General features: G+C 49.9%; 1 protein-coding gene across 4 annotated transcripts in view; it reads right to left on the reverse strand.

Annotated features, from left to right (window-relative positions):
* The window catches only part of SLC6A2 (solute carrier family 6 member 2), a 40,573-nt gene that overhangs the window by 10,258 nt on the left and 15,878 nt on the right, over positions 1–14,437 (reverse strand). For all 4 annotated transcript variants that reach the window (XM_074370722.1, XM_045523130.2, XM_074370721.1 and 1 more), the window contains exons 5-8: positions 9,235–9,373; positions 3,220–3,354; positions 1,442–1,545; positions 102–226 (exon numbers count right to left, since the gene is read on the reverse strand). In XM_074370722.1, the coding sequence (XP_074226823.1) occupies positions 102–226; positions 1,442–1,545; positions 3,220–3,354; positions 9,235–9,373 (503 nt within the window). The remainder of the gene's footprint in view (positions 1–101; positions 227–1,441; positions 1,546–3,219; positions 3,355–9,234; positions 9,374–14,437) is intronic.

Raw genomic sequence — 14,437 nt, forward strand, 5'->3', positions numbered from 1 at the left:
AGCCCTCTCAGTCCTGCAGCCATGAGAGAACTGCACAGCCAAGAAGGAGGTGGGTTTCTCAGCCCCCTCCTCTTCTGTGGGGCAGAAGTCCACCCACCCACCTTCAGTGGCAACATCCTCAATGTTGACTTTGTGCTCATGGGCCATGTAACCAAGGATGGAGAAGATGGCGAACCCAGAGATGAAGCTGGTGACACAGTTGATGGTGCTGGTGAGCAGGGCGTCCCTGGGGGAAAGAAGCACACTGTTAGTTCAAGTTGCTTGATTCTCCCCAACCCTGCTCGTTGACCGCTGGACCACCTATGGAATCCATGGCTTCAAATGCCATTCCCCTCGTCAGTTTCCCTGCTGCCACATGGGCCCCCAGTGCCCCACTAACACTGGGTCAGAACATGTAGGTGCAGGAAACAGGTCAACAGCTTCCGGATGAAACACCTTGATACCAGAGCCTGACAGCAAACTCTTGCTGGGAAGGTGAGTCACCAGCCTCCTTCAACAAACTTTTCACTTCTCTCCCAGGCTTTCAGGGGCTTTGCTAAGATGACCCAACCTTCTTTCCAGGCTCCTTTTCCATGACTCCTCAACATGCACGCTCCGAACAAACCAGTCAACTTGCTGGTTCATGAACATGCCACCTCCTCTGGCTTTGCTCGTACTGTTGGTCCACTCCAAGCACGTCATTCCCTTGCTCAACGTCTGCCTCTCCCAAACCTAATTATCCTCCAAGGCTCACCTCAAATGCACCTCCGTGCTCTCCCTGATTGCCCCATTTCCTTGGCCTCTCTATAGCCTGCCCCACTAGTATGCACACATCCTACTCTGCCTTGTACCAGGGAGGCTGTGATTCTGTCTCAAGCTTTTGATAAAGAGAGATGGAAGCAGGCCAAATTGGTGCCCATGTCTGAGGCCCTTACAGCACCGGGCCTGCAGGGGGGCAGCATTAAATGCTGACTGAACCAATTGATCTAGAGCATGGTCTTCTGACTCCACTGCCCTAAGCGGACTTCTCATTATGCCCTGTGGTCTTAAGCTCTGACCCTGCCAGGCCCTCAGCCCTCATGTAACCAACCTGGATATTCCACCCGGGCATCAGGTAGACAGACGGACAGGCAGTGCTGGATGCTCAGAAAGTCACACAGTGGCCCTCTGTCCCAGCTACCCAGCACCATGATTTCCCAGTGTTAGTGGCCTTAACTTTCCCAGCTTCTCACCTTACATCTGTTTCAGAGGTGTCCTGAACTGAAAGATGTCCATCAGGACCCCCAGAGGCCATGTCAGCCTTCACAGAACATCCGGGATGGTCTGTACTCTGCCTTGCTTCACAGGGGATGGAACCCAAGAAGAAAACTTGACTTGTCTCAGACCAGAGCCCTTTCTTCCATCCCTGCAAGGGTTCATCCCTAGGGTTTAGAGCTTTCCAGGGCCCCAGTAAGGATCTTACCTGTAGCAGTTGTTGTCAAATTTGTTGTAACTAGCAAATGCAATCAAGACTCCAAATCCAGCCCCCAAGGAAAAAAATATCTGAGTTGCAGCATCAATCCATACCTGAAATGGGCATACAAAGGCCATCACCCTCTGCTTCCACAGAATTGGACTACCTCACTGCTCCAGAAGGGCTGGGAAGCCCCAGGGATGCTCTGAGACCTGAGGAAACGAGGTCTAAACCAGAGATGGGCAGTCATGCCCCTCCTGCTCCCCAGCAGCCTGTACAGAATCACTGGGGAGAGGGTGGGGTGTCTCCAGCATCTCCCAGCCTTGGGTGGCCATGAGCGAGCTCATCCCGGAGGAATGCACTGACTCAATTTGATGTCCTTATTTTCAAAGAAATAGACTACAAGTTCTAGGCTAGAATGTGGATGGGGCAAGGGCAAAGGTTTATGACTGTAATCTCTGGGGTTATGGAGACAACATCTTTGGAAATGGGTAATGATTCCAGTAGCTTCTGCCAACCCATAGACAACAGTGACTCCTTGGTGGGCAATGGGGTTTGTTTATTTCATCTTTTGGCTGATGAAAATTGTGTGGCTGGAAGCCCAGAGATCTGAGCCCCTCTCCAGCCTCTCAGCCTCATGGTCTAGCCCTGGTAAATTTCCCTGTCTGTATCTCAGTTTCCTCATCTGTACAGTGGGGATCCGTGTACCGAGCTCACCTGGACTAAGCTGCAATTCAGACTTGCGAGATTTCTGTCATCTCCCCACTCATGTTATTCTAGACTGCTGCTACTTTGTAAGCAGAGGGTGTAATGAGAGAAGCAATCCAATGGAGGAAGACAGATTTGCTCTTTGGGACGGCACTCAGGCTCCATTCGTACTGTCTGGAAAGACTTAGGATGTTTAAACAGCGCAGAACAGACAGAACTCCGATTTGTTTCATAGTTTACAAGGCTGACTCGTGCCTCGTGCTCTGTTCTTTCTGGCCTTACTAAGGAAATGGGTTTTTCTCCTGGTTCTCAGGCTGTAACACTGTGGTGTGTTGGGACTATGGGAGGTGCATACTAGGAAGTACCTCTCCTAGTCCTATTTGACCCTGCCTCCTGGGATTATTGTAGGTTCAAACAGAGGATGAGGATGCCTTTAGGGATCGTGAGGGGAAATGTTAAAGTGCTGTCCTTGAGGTGGACATGGGGGAGGAGGGCGGGAATAATCTCAGCTGTGATTTGAAGATGCTCAAGGCTCTAGGACCTCTGAGATTGTCTCTGCTTCCAGCCTCACTCCGCTGCTTTGGACTCCACTCCAAATTCACCCCCTCTTCATTGTAATCTGTGTCTCTGGGCGGGACAGTGAGCTGGAGGAAGCTGCACAGGGAGATAGTCAGCAGGGTCCGGCTCTCCCTGTGGCTGATGCTGCTCCTCATGTCGACATCACAGACGATAGCAGAGGCCAGGATTGGGGACTAGAAATAGGGCTGCAGTAGCTGGGGAGGGGGTAGGTTAGGGGGCCCATGGCACAGGGCAGGGGTAAGAACCCAGGACAGGGTATTGCTCTCCTTGACAAGAGGGGTCTGCAACACTCAATGGAACCACAGATTCCAGACCATCAGAGCTCATGGAGACTGTCAGGTGCAAATCAAATCAGCAATGATCAGATGGAGAAGCTGCAGCCCAGAGAGGAAAGGATCTGTCCCAGGCTACGCAGAGCTGGGACCAGATTTTCTATCACCACCTGCACTGAGAACCCTCCCCAACCCTGGCCCAAGGGTGGGCGGTCCCTGGGCACTGACCGTGGCCTCTTTTAGACGGTAGAAGTCGATGTGCAGATAGGCGTTGATGCCGTTGGAGGCGCCGGGGAGCGTGACGCCGTGGACCAGGAGCACAAACAGCACGAGGTAAGGCAGCGTGGCAGTGATCCACACCACCTAGCAGGGGACACACTCACGGTGAGAGCCTCGCTCTGCTGCTGGTGGGGAGCTGGCAGGGCAGGGACGGTTGGGGGGGGTGTGGTGCTCTCTCCCAGGGAGCCAGTCACACCCTCCCCACACCTTCTTTTACACAGTGCATATGCTAAAAGCTCCATCTCTGGGCCAGACATGGGGCATCCCAGGACAGAGTGAGCAGACAAAGGCCACACTCTAGAGCAGTTTGGAACCAGGTGGAAGTCAGTGCACTGAGGGTGGCACTGCCGTGGAAGCAAAGGGCAGCGAGGACGAAGACTAGGTTCTCATAGCACCCAATGCCTCCTCCTCAACAAACGTCCTGTACAGACTCCTTCACATTGGCCCAAGCAGAAGTAAGCACACCCACCTTGTGGCTCTCCTCCCTCCCTCCCTCCCTCCCTCCTCTCTCTCCCTCTCATTTACCTTCATTCAAGTATCTCCTCCTAAGCTCACTGCCCAAGGAGGGATGTGGTTGAGCAGAAAAAAGAATCTCAGAATCTCTGTCCGCTCTTTATTTGGGGATGGATTTAGGACAAAGACAGACTGTCTTGTTCAGAAACCCATAAGGGAAGAGATTATCCCCAGACTGAAGAGAGACAGCAACCCACCATGCCCAAGATGAAGAAACAGAGAAGAAAAGTCGGGGGAGGGAAAGACTGTGTGGGCTTCCTCACTGTTCCTTCTTACCCCTAACTCTACATTAGACTACTCTGGGGGAAGTCCCAGATTAAAATGTCATGGTTCAGGTCCCATTCTTGGAGTTTTTGATTTAATTGGTCTAGGGTGGAGCCCGCACTCCACGGTTTAAAAGCTCCCCCTGGGTGATGTGATGTGTAGTCAAGTTAAAAATCACTGCTCTAGGCAGATGCAGCCACGGGCAGCTTTGCAGAAAGAAGACTGTGCCCCTAGCAAAAAAAAAAAAAAAAAAAAAAAAATCCATTCAGGGCCAGGGTAGCCAGACCCTAGTAAGACTCAGCTGAAATACAAAAAGACAAATGTCAAAGACTAGACGGTCCCTCCTCCCCAAGCCCTGGCACTGTGTATCTCCTAAAACCTTCACATATCCTTAGAGAGAAAATGGAAGCCCTGAAACATGACCGAGGGTAAAGTTCTTTGCTAGCCTAGAAAGATATGGCCTCAACACAAAAACAGATGTAGCATATAAAGTCATGTTTTCCATATCTACACTGAAGGACTGTGGTTTATCCTCCCTGTCTGTCTTTCCCACTAGACCAGGAACTCCTTAGACGCAAACTCGCCATATTTTTCAAACTTGTATCCCCAGCCCAGGGCACACATGGGTGCTTAAAATATGTTTGTTAGATGGATGGATGAATGACAGGATAGTTGTACAGATGAATGATTAAACTGATGGGTAGATGGATGGATGGGTGGATGGATGGATGGATGACTGGATGTACAACTGGGTAGATGATTAAATGGATAGATGGATGGTTAGCTGAGTCAATGGTTGAGTGGATGGATGGATAGATGGATCGGTGAATCAGTGATAAATCAGAGGGTTAATGGAGGACTAAATAAATAATGAATGAAAGAATAAGTAAGTGAATGAATGAGCAAATGAGCTCAAGAATAATTCAAAGCATCAATGTTGGTCATGCCTTCCAAGGGAATCAGAAGAGGAATCAAGCTCTTCTGTTTTGTTATCCAGCTTGAACGCCATTGCTCCCTTATTCTATGGGGGGGTCTTTGTAGGTATAGGCTTTAGGCTTCTGTTTTCTTTCAGGGGCACAGGAACAGGGAGGACAAATTGCCAAAAACAATAAAAGATGGAAACATGCTTTAGAAAGTGAAGCCACTGCATCTGGGTGGCCTCATAATCCTGGATTGATTCTCCCAAACTGAGACAAATGAGTCTGGCTTCTTGGTGACAGGCACAAGGAAGAGCCCTCACTATCCTTGTGTTGGATCCTAAGTGCTGTGCCCCCTACGACTCACATCAGCAGATGCAGGCCCACTGCCCAGCCCAGCAGGCCTGGTGAGACCACACTCCACCCATCAAAAAACAGCATCCTCAGGTCTGACTCAAAGGAATCTGCCACAGGGTCCAGAGGCAGCCCTCACCTGCCATGTCTGAGGCTCCAGCGTGGAGCCCATTTCCCCAGGGAACACATCAGGACATGACTGAGCTGTCTCTGCAGTCAAGCATCAGGAAAGGGGATTCTGTTTTGTCCGTGCACACGTGTTCAAAGCTAAACCTTCTGAGTCCTGCTGAAATTTCTCAGAACTCATGGCAGAAGGGAGTTCAGCTGCCTAAAATCTTCTGCAGAAAGGGAGGCTCCTGGATCCTTGGCCAACAGCTTGCTTCTGCTAACATGTACCCAGTATGCACACTGGGCAAAGAGAAGGGACACGTGGGCACTGTCATCTCCACCCCAGGCTGCTCTGCTCTCAAAACTTCAACTTGCAGTGCATCTCTGGCCATAAGAAGCTAAACTTGGTCTGTCTCTGAGCATCAGATGAAGAGAGCAATAAGCAGCCCAACGTTTGGGCAAGTGTCCTCAGTCCCTAGGGGAGGCCACTGCTTCCCATCACCTCAAATTCGACTTCTTATCCACCTTGTGTTTCTATGGATAAGGGTTAGAATGTGTGTGTGTTTCTAGAGCCAAACTCAAACCAATGGCTGATAGTCACAATGAGGAAGATCTTGGCTCCATAAAAGGGAAAACTTTCTCATCAAACAGAGCTCTAAAGAGAGAATGAGCTTCCCAGAGAGGTGGTGAGGTCTCAGTCACTGGAGGTGTACAAATCTTGCTAGGAATCCAGGCATTAGGCAATTGCCAAGGTCAAAGTGAGGCCCATGGCCCAGCAGCAGCAGCATCACCTAAGAGCTTGTCAGAAATGCAAATTCTCACCCCACCTCCAAGGAATCAGATTCTCAAGGAAGGACCCAGGAATCTGAGTTTTAACAAGCCCTCCATGTGATTCTTACGTGCATTAAAGGTTGAGAAGCACTGCTCGGGGTCACCTCTAAGGTTCACTCTAACAGAGATCATAAATGCCCACACTTCATCACTACAAAGCTGTGTTCATTTAGCTTCTAATGATTTAAAATTTGTGATCCTCTGAATTGGGTTTTAGGGACATTTGCTCAAATAATTAAGATGTACGTACTAAGATGTACGGAGGTGAGGGATATGCACTGAAGTTAGTTAAGAAAACACTGAGCTGTAAATATTTTAGTAAATTCATTGCTCCCATGCAAATGATGCTGTACACTGTACCTGGGCTTGACTGAGTCACTAAAGCAAGCCAGGACCAGCCTGTATCGACACAGTGGGAAGACGTGGCTAGAATTATGACTTGAACACAAAAGTAACCAAATGACCTTTCTATTGAAATATCTAGAACTCAAGTTTTCTTTGAATAGGTCTGTCTTTCTCTCTCCCCAACCCCAACACCACTGCCAGAATTCGAGAAGTACTCTGTCTTTTCCCATCCCCCAAACAGCCTGGCAGTGAAGTGGGCAGAATGGTGGCCGACCCTGGCCAGTTCTGTTGTCTGGGTTTCTCTCCAGGCATAGGGGAGTCCAAGGTTTCTGAAAGTTTAGTCCAATATGTAGACAGAGCAGGTGGAAGCCTGGGCCTCACCATCCTCCCAGCCCCTCAGGAAGTCAGCAGAGTTCGGAAACCACTGAGGTAGGGACAGAGCCCTGGAAGTGGAGCTGATGCAGGGGACAAAGACAGATGAGGACCATTTATTGAGCAATTTCCATCTGCTAGCTCTGCACTGAGGACCTCTGACTCCCTCCTCCCAACTGCCCGGGAGGCTGTCATGATCTTTAACTGCCCTCCCTCTGCTGGTGAGGACACTGAAGTTTAGGGAGCGTCATTAATCCTGAGGTCACGCAGCAGGGAATGATAGATCCTGGACTCCATCCACGTGGGCTGACCACAAAGCCATGTTCCTAATCACTTACATTAGTATATACTTGAGACCCAGATTCCAGTCCGAACCTTGCCAAGACGGCTGTGAAACCCGGCCCCTCTCCTGGCCTCAGCTTCCCCATCTGTACAAGCAGGCTGGAGTAAGGGCCTTGGAGTGCCTTCCAATTCACATTTACGTGCTCAGTTATGGGCCCGTAGTTGCTAAGCGCCAGCTCAGCCAAGGACTCACGAGACAGAGGAGGCAGGCAGGACTCCAGGCTGGCGAGCAGCCCTGGGTGCATGCTTGCCCAACTTCCCGGGAGCTGACTGACTCCTGACTGACTCAGACCTCCGCCCTCTCCCCTGAGGTGGTCAGCAGGCCAGGTCCCAGAATGTGTGGTCTGCCGTAACCCCTTTCCCTGATTCAGACTCTACCCCACCCCCACACCCCCAGCTGCCAGCTGTGGAGTCACTCATCCTCCCAAGCACAGAGCCTTCACTTGCCAAGACAGGAAGAGTGAATATTTGCAATTCATTTCAGGCCGGCTTTGTGGCTGTGGAAGTCTGCTAAGAAAAGCTCTGTGTCCCGTTCCAGATGGAGTCTGGGGAGAAATATGCAACATTCTCGGTTTTCTCATGAGCCAGTGCATAAAAACAATTAAAGACAGGGCACAGCCATGTCCTGAGTGGAGTTGCCTATTCTAGAAGGCCCTGCCCCATGGGCAACAGGGCCCCTCGCCTGCTCAGCTGCCAGAACACTGGAGGACTTAGGCAAAATGTGGGCAGGACTTCAGTGGTTGGCGTGTTTCTATCTCAGGGAGCAACACTCCTGTCCTGCCCCTTATTACATTCTTCGGGGGGTGGGGGAGGGGATGAGTCCTCCCCCAAAGGTGCCTTTCCTCAAAGAAACGGAGCATGCACAGCTCCACTCCTCTTCAGCATCAGTCTCTGCAGAAAACTCAAGCGCTGCTCCCCCAAGTGCTATACTGGGTGGCGCAGGCTGCACCCCTTTTGGCAATGGCTATGGGAAACTTAATTTGGGGATGCAATATTAGAAGCCTGTGGCGGCCCCACACGCCGGCTGGGAGCAGTCATAAAACACATTCACCTTCTGCAGTTCTGCTGCCTGCAGAGGCCAGGAGAGCCCTGCTCCGGATACCCAGGAGAGGCGCGGAGAGGCTGGACAAGGCTGGCCTGGGGCTTCCGCACCTCTGTGGCTTTGCATCTTTCCACTGAAAACCCCTCCCCTCTGCCCCATCACTACCTGTCCCTGTCCTTAGAAACCCAGCCCGAATGCTGCCTCCACCACGGTCTCTGCTGACGCTCTCAGTCTGAAGCGCTTCCTTCTTCCACTAATGCAGCATCTCATGCTTTTTTTGGCCATGACAACTCATGGTAAGGAAAACCTGATATACTGAGACATATGGATCGCTGCAAATGAAACACAAATTCCACAAGGCAGCTCTTCCTTTGCTCTGTGCAGTGTAATCCGTTACTATTTAGACTATTTCATTTAAAAAAAAATTGTGGCTGCCCCCTAAATTGATTTAATGACAATTGGAAAATCCAGTTTGTATCTCAATTAAAGTGCAGCCTGACTACCTGATGTAAAATTATCTTTAAGGTAATGTTAAGTTTAAAAAAGCAAGATATGTAATAATGTGTATAGTTTGGGACCATTAGCCTTTATTTAGAAGGGGGCACATATATGTCTCTGGATAGGGACTCAGGAAACGACACTGGGTGGCCTGCCTGTCTGTAACACACACAAAACCATAAGCAACTGAATCTGTCTTGTTTGGAGGAGATTTGTCCAAGGTCTCCAGCCAGCCGGTGGCAGGGCTGGGCTGCAAACCCAGGCTTTATACTCCAACCCATCTTTTCTTTTCACCAACTACCTGGTTATAGGTAGAAAAAAGAATTTTTTTTTTTTTTGAGGCCAACTTCCCAACCAGAAGAGAAACCAAGATGTTACCTTTCCTGATGTCTTCACTCCTTTCCAGAGGCTAAAATACAGGACGATGACCACCACAATCAGACAGAGCAAGAGCTGCCACTGGGGCAGGCCGATGTCGTGAATTCCACTGCTCTCATGCAGATGCAGGACGCCTCGCCTGCCCAGAAGAGAGGGGAAGGGACGGGGGAAGATGGTGTCGTCAGGGAGGATGACCAAGGCTTGGACCACAGGCCAGTCCCCAGAAGTGCACATAGATGGAGAAGGGCCCCGGGCTGCTCCTGCCTCTGGCCTGATCATTTGGGCTTGTGCTTGGCACCACCCGGCCCTGGACCAGCAACTCACCGGGGGAGATGCCCCCACCCAAGGCTGCTTTTTAAACCATAACAGAAATGTTCAATGTAACAAAAATCTCTCGAGTGCCACCTGCATGCCTCGTCTGGGGGAGATGGTGGTAAATAAACAGAGGAAAGATTTCTCCCCACTATCACAGTCTTTCTGCCTCCAGTTTCCCTCTTAAATCCAGTCTGTGCTGCTGAAATTTTGTTTTAACCTTGTCACTCTCTTGCTCCCAAATCCTCGGAGGCTCCTTATCACCTGAAACAGTGGTTCTCATGGAGGAGGCAGTTTTGCCCCTGCCTTGCCCACACATTTGGCGACACCTGGAGACATCTTTGGCTGTCACGTCTGGAGAGCAGGGGGTACCACTGGTATCTAGCGGGCAGAGACCTGGGATGGGGCTATACATCCAAAATGTACTGGATGGCCCTCCCCCTGTAGCCCAGAGTTATCCAGCCCAAACTGTCTCAAGTGTCGAGGTTGTGAAACCCTGGTCTGGAGGATGAAAACGTAAGCCTTTAAGAATCTGAGGCCTTTCACAACTGTCCTGTGCCAAGGGCACCCTGCCTTTGGCTCCTGGCGATGGCCAGCCACTTGTCACTCCCCAGCTACAGGAAGCTCTCATTGCTCTGGGATTGGACACGTCTATTCCTTTCTGCCTAGAACACACTTCCTGGCCCAATTTGTCTGTCTGGCAAACTTCTCTCCCTGCTTATCTTTTTTTTTTTTTTCAATAGAAGTACAATCAGTTACAATGTGTCAGTTTCTGGTGTACAGCACAATGTCCCAATCATGCAAATACATACATATATTCATTTTCATATTCCTCCCTGCTAATCTTAATTCAAAAATGGTGCCCCTCTCCTGTGCTGAGAAGGAGGAGGGGAGGAGAGAGACAGAGAGAGTCAGAGAGAGAGAAAGAAGGAGGAGAAAGAGGAGGAGGGAAGGAAGAAGGGGAGGGGGGAGAAAAGTATAAAGAGGAGGGTAGGGAGAGGGAGCAGCAGCCGGGAGAGGAGGGGAAAGGAGGGGAAGGAAAGAAGAGAGGGCAGCACATCTAAAAAGACAGAACCAGAACCAGGTACTTGGCCCATCTGACTCTTAAATTAGTCCTGCTTCTTCCCACTGTTTTATGGACCAAGTATTTAATCAGTAACCATTTGGCCAATTTGACTGTTAGAATCATGAAAAAAAAAGGCACTGAACCAACTATGCTTGCCCTGAAACTTGCTAAAATGACTCTAATGTCCAATCAGATGACCGAGATGCCTCCTGATGGGCCCAGGCACCCCCACGTGTGTGTGAAGTCCACTGTCAGGGTTGCACTGGTTGTCTAGATATTTCATCAGTGAAAAAGTCAGCCTCCAGAGCCAATTCCTGAGGAAAGGAATGCCAGCCCAGCCTCCTCCCCGCCAGCAGGCACAAGCCTTGGGGGTGAGTACGAGTAACTTGGGTTTACTGTAGTTTTCCAGCAGTTTAATGAAAATGAATCATTGCGAAGTACGCGGCCCAGGCTTTCTGAAGTCTACGAGCCAAACGGGCTCCGATCTCGCTTGACGTTTAAGCCCAGAGGGTTAGTGCTGGGGTAGAGTGAGCGTGCTCGTTCCCCCCAGGAACGGGCAGGGGGTAGAAGTTTTCCATCTCCCGGTGCGTGTTCACCCAGGGTACCTTTTTACAGATAAAGGTACAGAGCATCATGGCTCTTTTAGCCACCGGCTGCTTGGCTTCAGGCCTGAAGCCTTGGGAGAATCAGTTTTGTTACATTGAATGATATGATATGGTCAATCCATCAGCTTAAATGAATACAAGGTGGCAAGAGAATTGGCCAGCAGGCTCTGAGAAAAGCAAAAACAATGACCTAACCTCCTCAGGGTTGGCACTGGGAGTCCTATTCGCTGGGTCCTCAGACTGTGAGGGGGTAACTGTTTTAAAGCAGAAACATTTAGCTAAAAGGGCCATTAAAAAAAATCCAGAGGTGGCTTATGATTTAGAGACAGAAGCACACAAAAGCCGCCTCCAGGTGAGAACGAAATGCAGAAGAAGGACTCCCATCTACCCGCAGAGACTCCTGCACTCCTGTTCTGTATACACCTCACTGGAGACCCTGCAGGATGGAGGAGAAGACAGAGGAGAGGCCCGTGGATGGGCTGACAGCCTTGACTCAGACGGTCTGGGTTCAGATCCCAGCTCTGCCCTTGCCTAAAACCTGAACCACTACATTCTTATCTGTGTAACAGGAGCCATTCCCACCTCCAAGAACCATGAAGACTAAATGGGACTTGGATATGAGGAGATGCTCGGTACATGGCTCGTGGAAGCTATGAAGCTTGGGGTGGGGGTGGGATACTTAAAAGGATGGAGGAGGGGCGGGGGAGGGGGGAGGGAAAGGGAGAGGAGCTCTGTAGAGCAGGAAGCGGCTGAAATAAGCCCTGGATTGTGCTCCCCATTACGTCCCCCAAGCTCCCTTAGCCCCACACATCAGAATGTCATCTTCTTCCACCATACTCTGCTTACAGCCAAGCCTGGAGGAAGTTTAAGGCTGTAATTAAAGCAACCTGGGTCTCAAAACCCAGCTCACTTCTCCCTCCTGCTGGGGCAGACCCGCTGGCCATGAAGACGTCAGAGGAGGAATCAAATAATAACTAGACTAGAGACGAGGCTATCACTTTCCATTTTAATTTATGAGGAAAAGGGTTGCCAAGGGCAAAAAGAAAAATTGTGTTTTTCCCTTTATCATGAGACGATAAGGGAGAAAGCATGGAACCAATTGTACGTATCAGCAGCACCCTGCTCTGCACTCTCCTTCACCATCTCCCGGTCCAAACCACACTCATAAACTAGGGAGGCCTAAAACCTCCGTCGCAAGCTCCTCAACAGTTCTGGGATTTTCTGAGGCCAGGTTCCCCAGGAGAAGAACAAAGGAAGCCCTAGATTTTCCATGACAGAGTACTGTAGGGATGCCAGCCCGACCCGCGGAAGAATTTCATTCTGCCTGAGACAGGGGGGTACAGAGGCTAAGACAGAACTTTTCAACTTTGGCTGAATACTTGAACCATCAGAGTTAAAAAAAAAAATTCCCCTGGCTGCACCCAGACCAATGAAATCAGAATCTCTGGGCACAGGGTCCAGGCATCAGTGTGTTTTAAAGCTCTCTGAGAGGTTCCGATGAGCAGCCAATTGTTTAGAATCAGTGGGCTAAGAGCTTAGACTTTGGAACCAGATTTTTTGGGTTCAAACTCACTTCAAATGCCACTTCCAAATGCACGGCTGGGACATACGCTAAGCTGGATAAATGTCAGTTGTGACTATGACTGTATTTCGGAATAGTTATAACCATTTATAATGGTTAGAATCCAATATAACACAGAGGTTAAGACTGCAGGCTCTGGAGTTTCACTGCCTGGCAAGGCAGGGGCCAGGGTGAGGAAAGCTCTCAGGGGGCAAAGGGCAAGGTGCGCTCCCTCTCAGAGTCCTGCAGGTGTAAACTGCCAGGGTCCAAATCTTGGCTCTGTTCGGTCCTAGCCGTGCAGCCATGGGCCAGGGATTTTCTGTCGCATCTACAAAATGGAGCTAATATTTGCAGCCTCGTCACGTATGCGATGAAGGTAAGACTTACAGAAGCCTCATTGGGTTGGTGTGAGGTTACACTGAAATACCACACACAGAGAAGTTAGCAGAAAGCCAGGCCCACGTGGTAGGGAAGTGATCAGCTGCTGATGTGACAGTGAGGAAGACAGTGGTGGTGCTGTTCCTTAAACAGAAGCTTGCTTTAAGTAACAACAATCTTTCAGATCCTTTGGGGACAGTAGAGGGATTTCTAATTCCATGACAACTGTAGACCCTCTCTCTGCCTCCCAAATTCCCAAATCTACGTCACTGTGCGCGTGCCTGCTGGAAGTCCACGGGATACACAGATGGAAGCAGGTGGACAGGCAGGTCCAAGACCCTTAGCAAATTCCCCTGCCGTGGCTCACTGAGGGTACTTCCTGGGTCCTGAGAACCCTGAGTCCCTGAGCCCCAGGGGGAGGCAACAGACTTTCCAGAGGCCACATTTAATCATACCAAATCTCCGTGGTCCCGCTGCACTGAGATGGTAGGGTGGCAATGGACCCAAGGAACCTCATTCTTTGAGTAATCAGGACTCAGGACTCATTCCCAGGGTTTAGGGGATACACAGAACCAAAGAAGACTGGCCCTAAAGTTTTGTTGTTGGTGAGTCTGTCTTTTTATCCTCTAGACCTGCACCATCCAGTATGGTAGCCACTGGCCACATGTGTCTATTTAAATATAAATTAATGAAAATTAAATAAAACTAAAAATTCAACTTCTCAGTCACATTAGCCATATTTCAGCTGCTCAATAACCACACACTAGGCTGTGCAGGTATAGAATGTTCCTATCGTTGTGGAGAGTTTCCCTGGGCAGTGCTGCCCTAGACCAGGAGTCAGCAGACCAAGGCCCCCAGGCCAGATCTGGCTGTGGCCCGTTTAGTTATGGCCTGTGAGCTGAGGATATTTTTTTTATCTTTTTACAGGGTAAAATTAAACAAAGAGTCTGCAAGAGACATATGCAGCCCACAAGGCCCCAAATATTTTCCTATCTAATCTTTCACTGGAAAGTTTTCCAACCACTCCTCTAGACCATGCGGACCGTGAGAGTGTGGTTCAAGTGGGATTTACCTGTCCTGCCCCACAGCTTGTAACAGGGACTTTCTGCTTATCTGCTGACACTTGTGTAGGGATTGCTAAAATGCAACCACCCCCACCTGAGGGCTAAAGACAAGAGATGCTACATCTTGGAAGGGGAGGGTATAGCTCAGTGGTAGGGGGCTTGCCTAGTATGCATGAGGTCCTGGGTTCAATGCCCAGTACTACCATTAAAAAAATAA

The sequence above is a fragment of the Camelus bactrianus genome, chromosome 9 (assembly GCF_048773025.1).
Source record: "Camelus bactrianus isolate YW-2024 breed Bactrian camel chromosome 9, ASM4877302v1, whole genome shotgun sequence".
NCBI lineage: Eukaryota > Metazoa > Chordata > Mammalia > Artiodactyla > Camelidae > Camelus > Camelus bactrianus.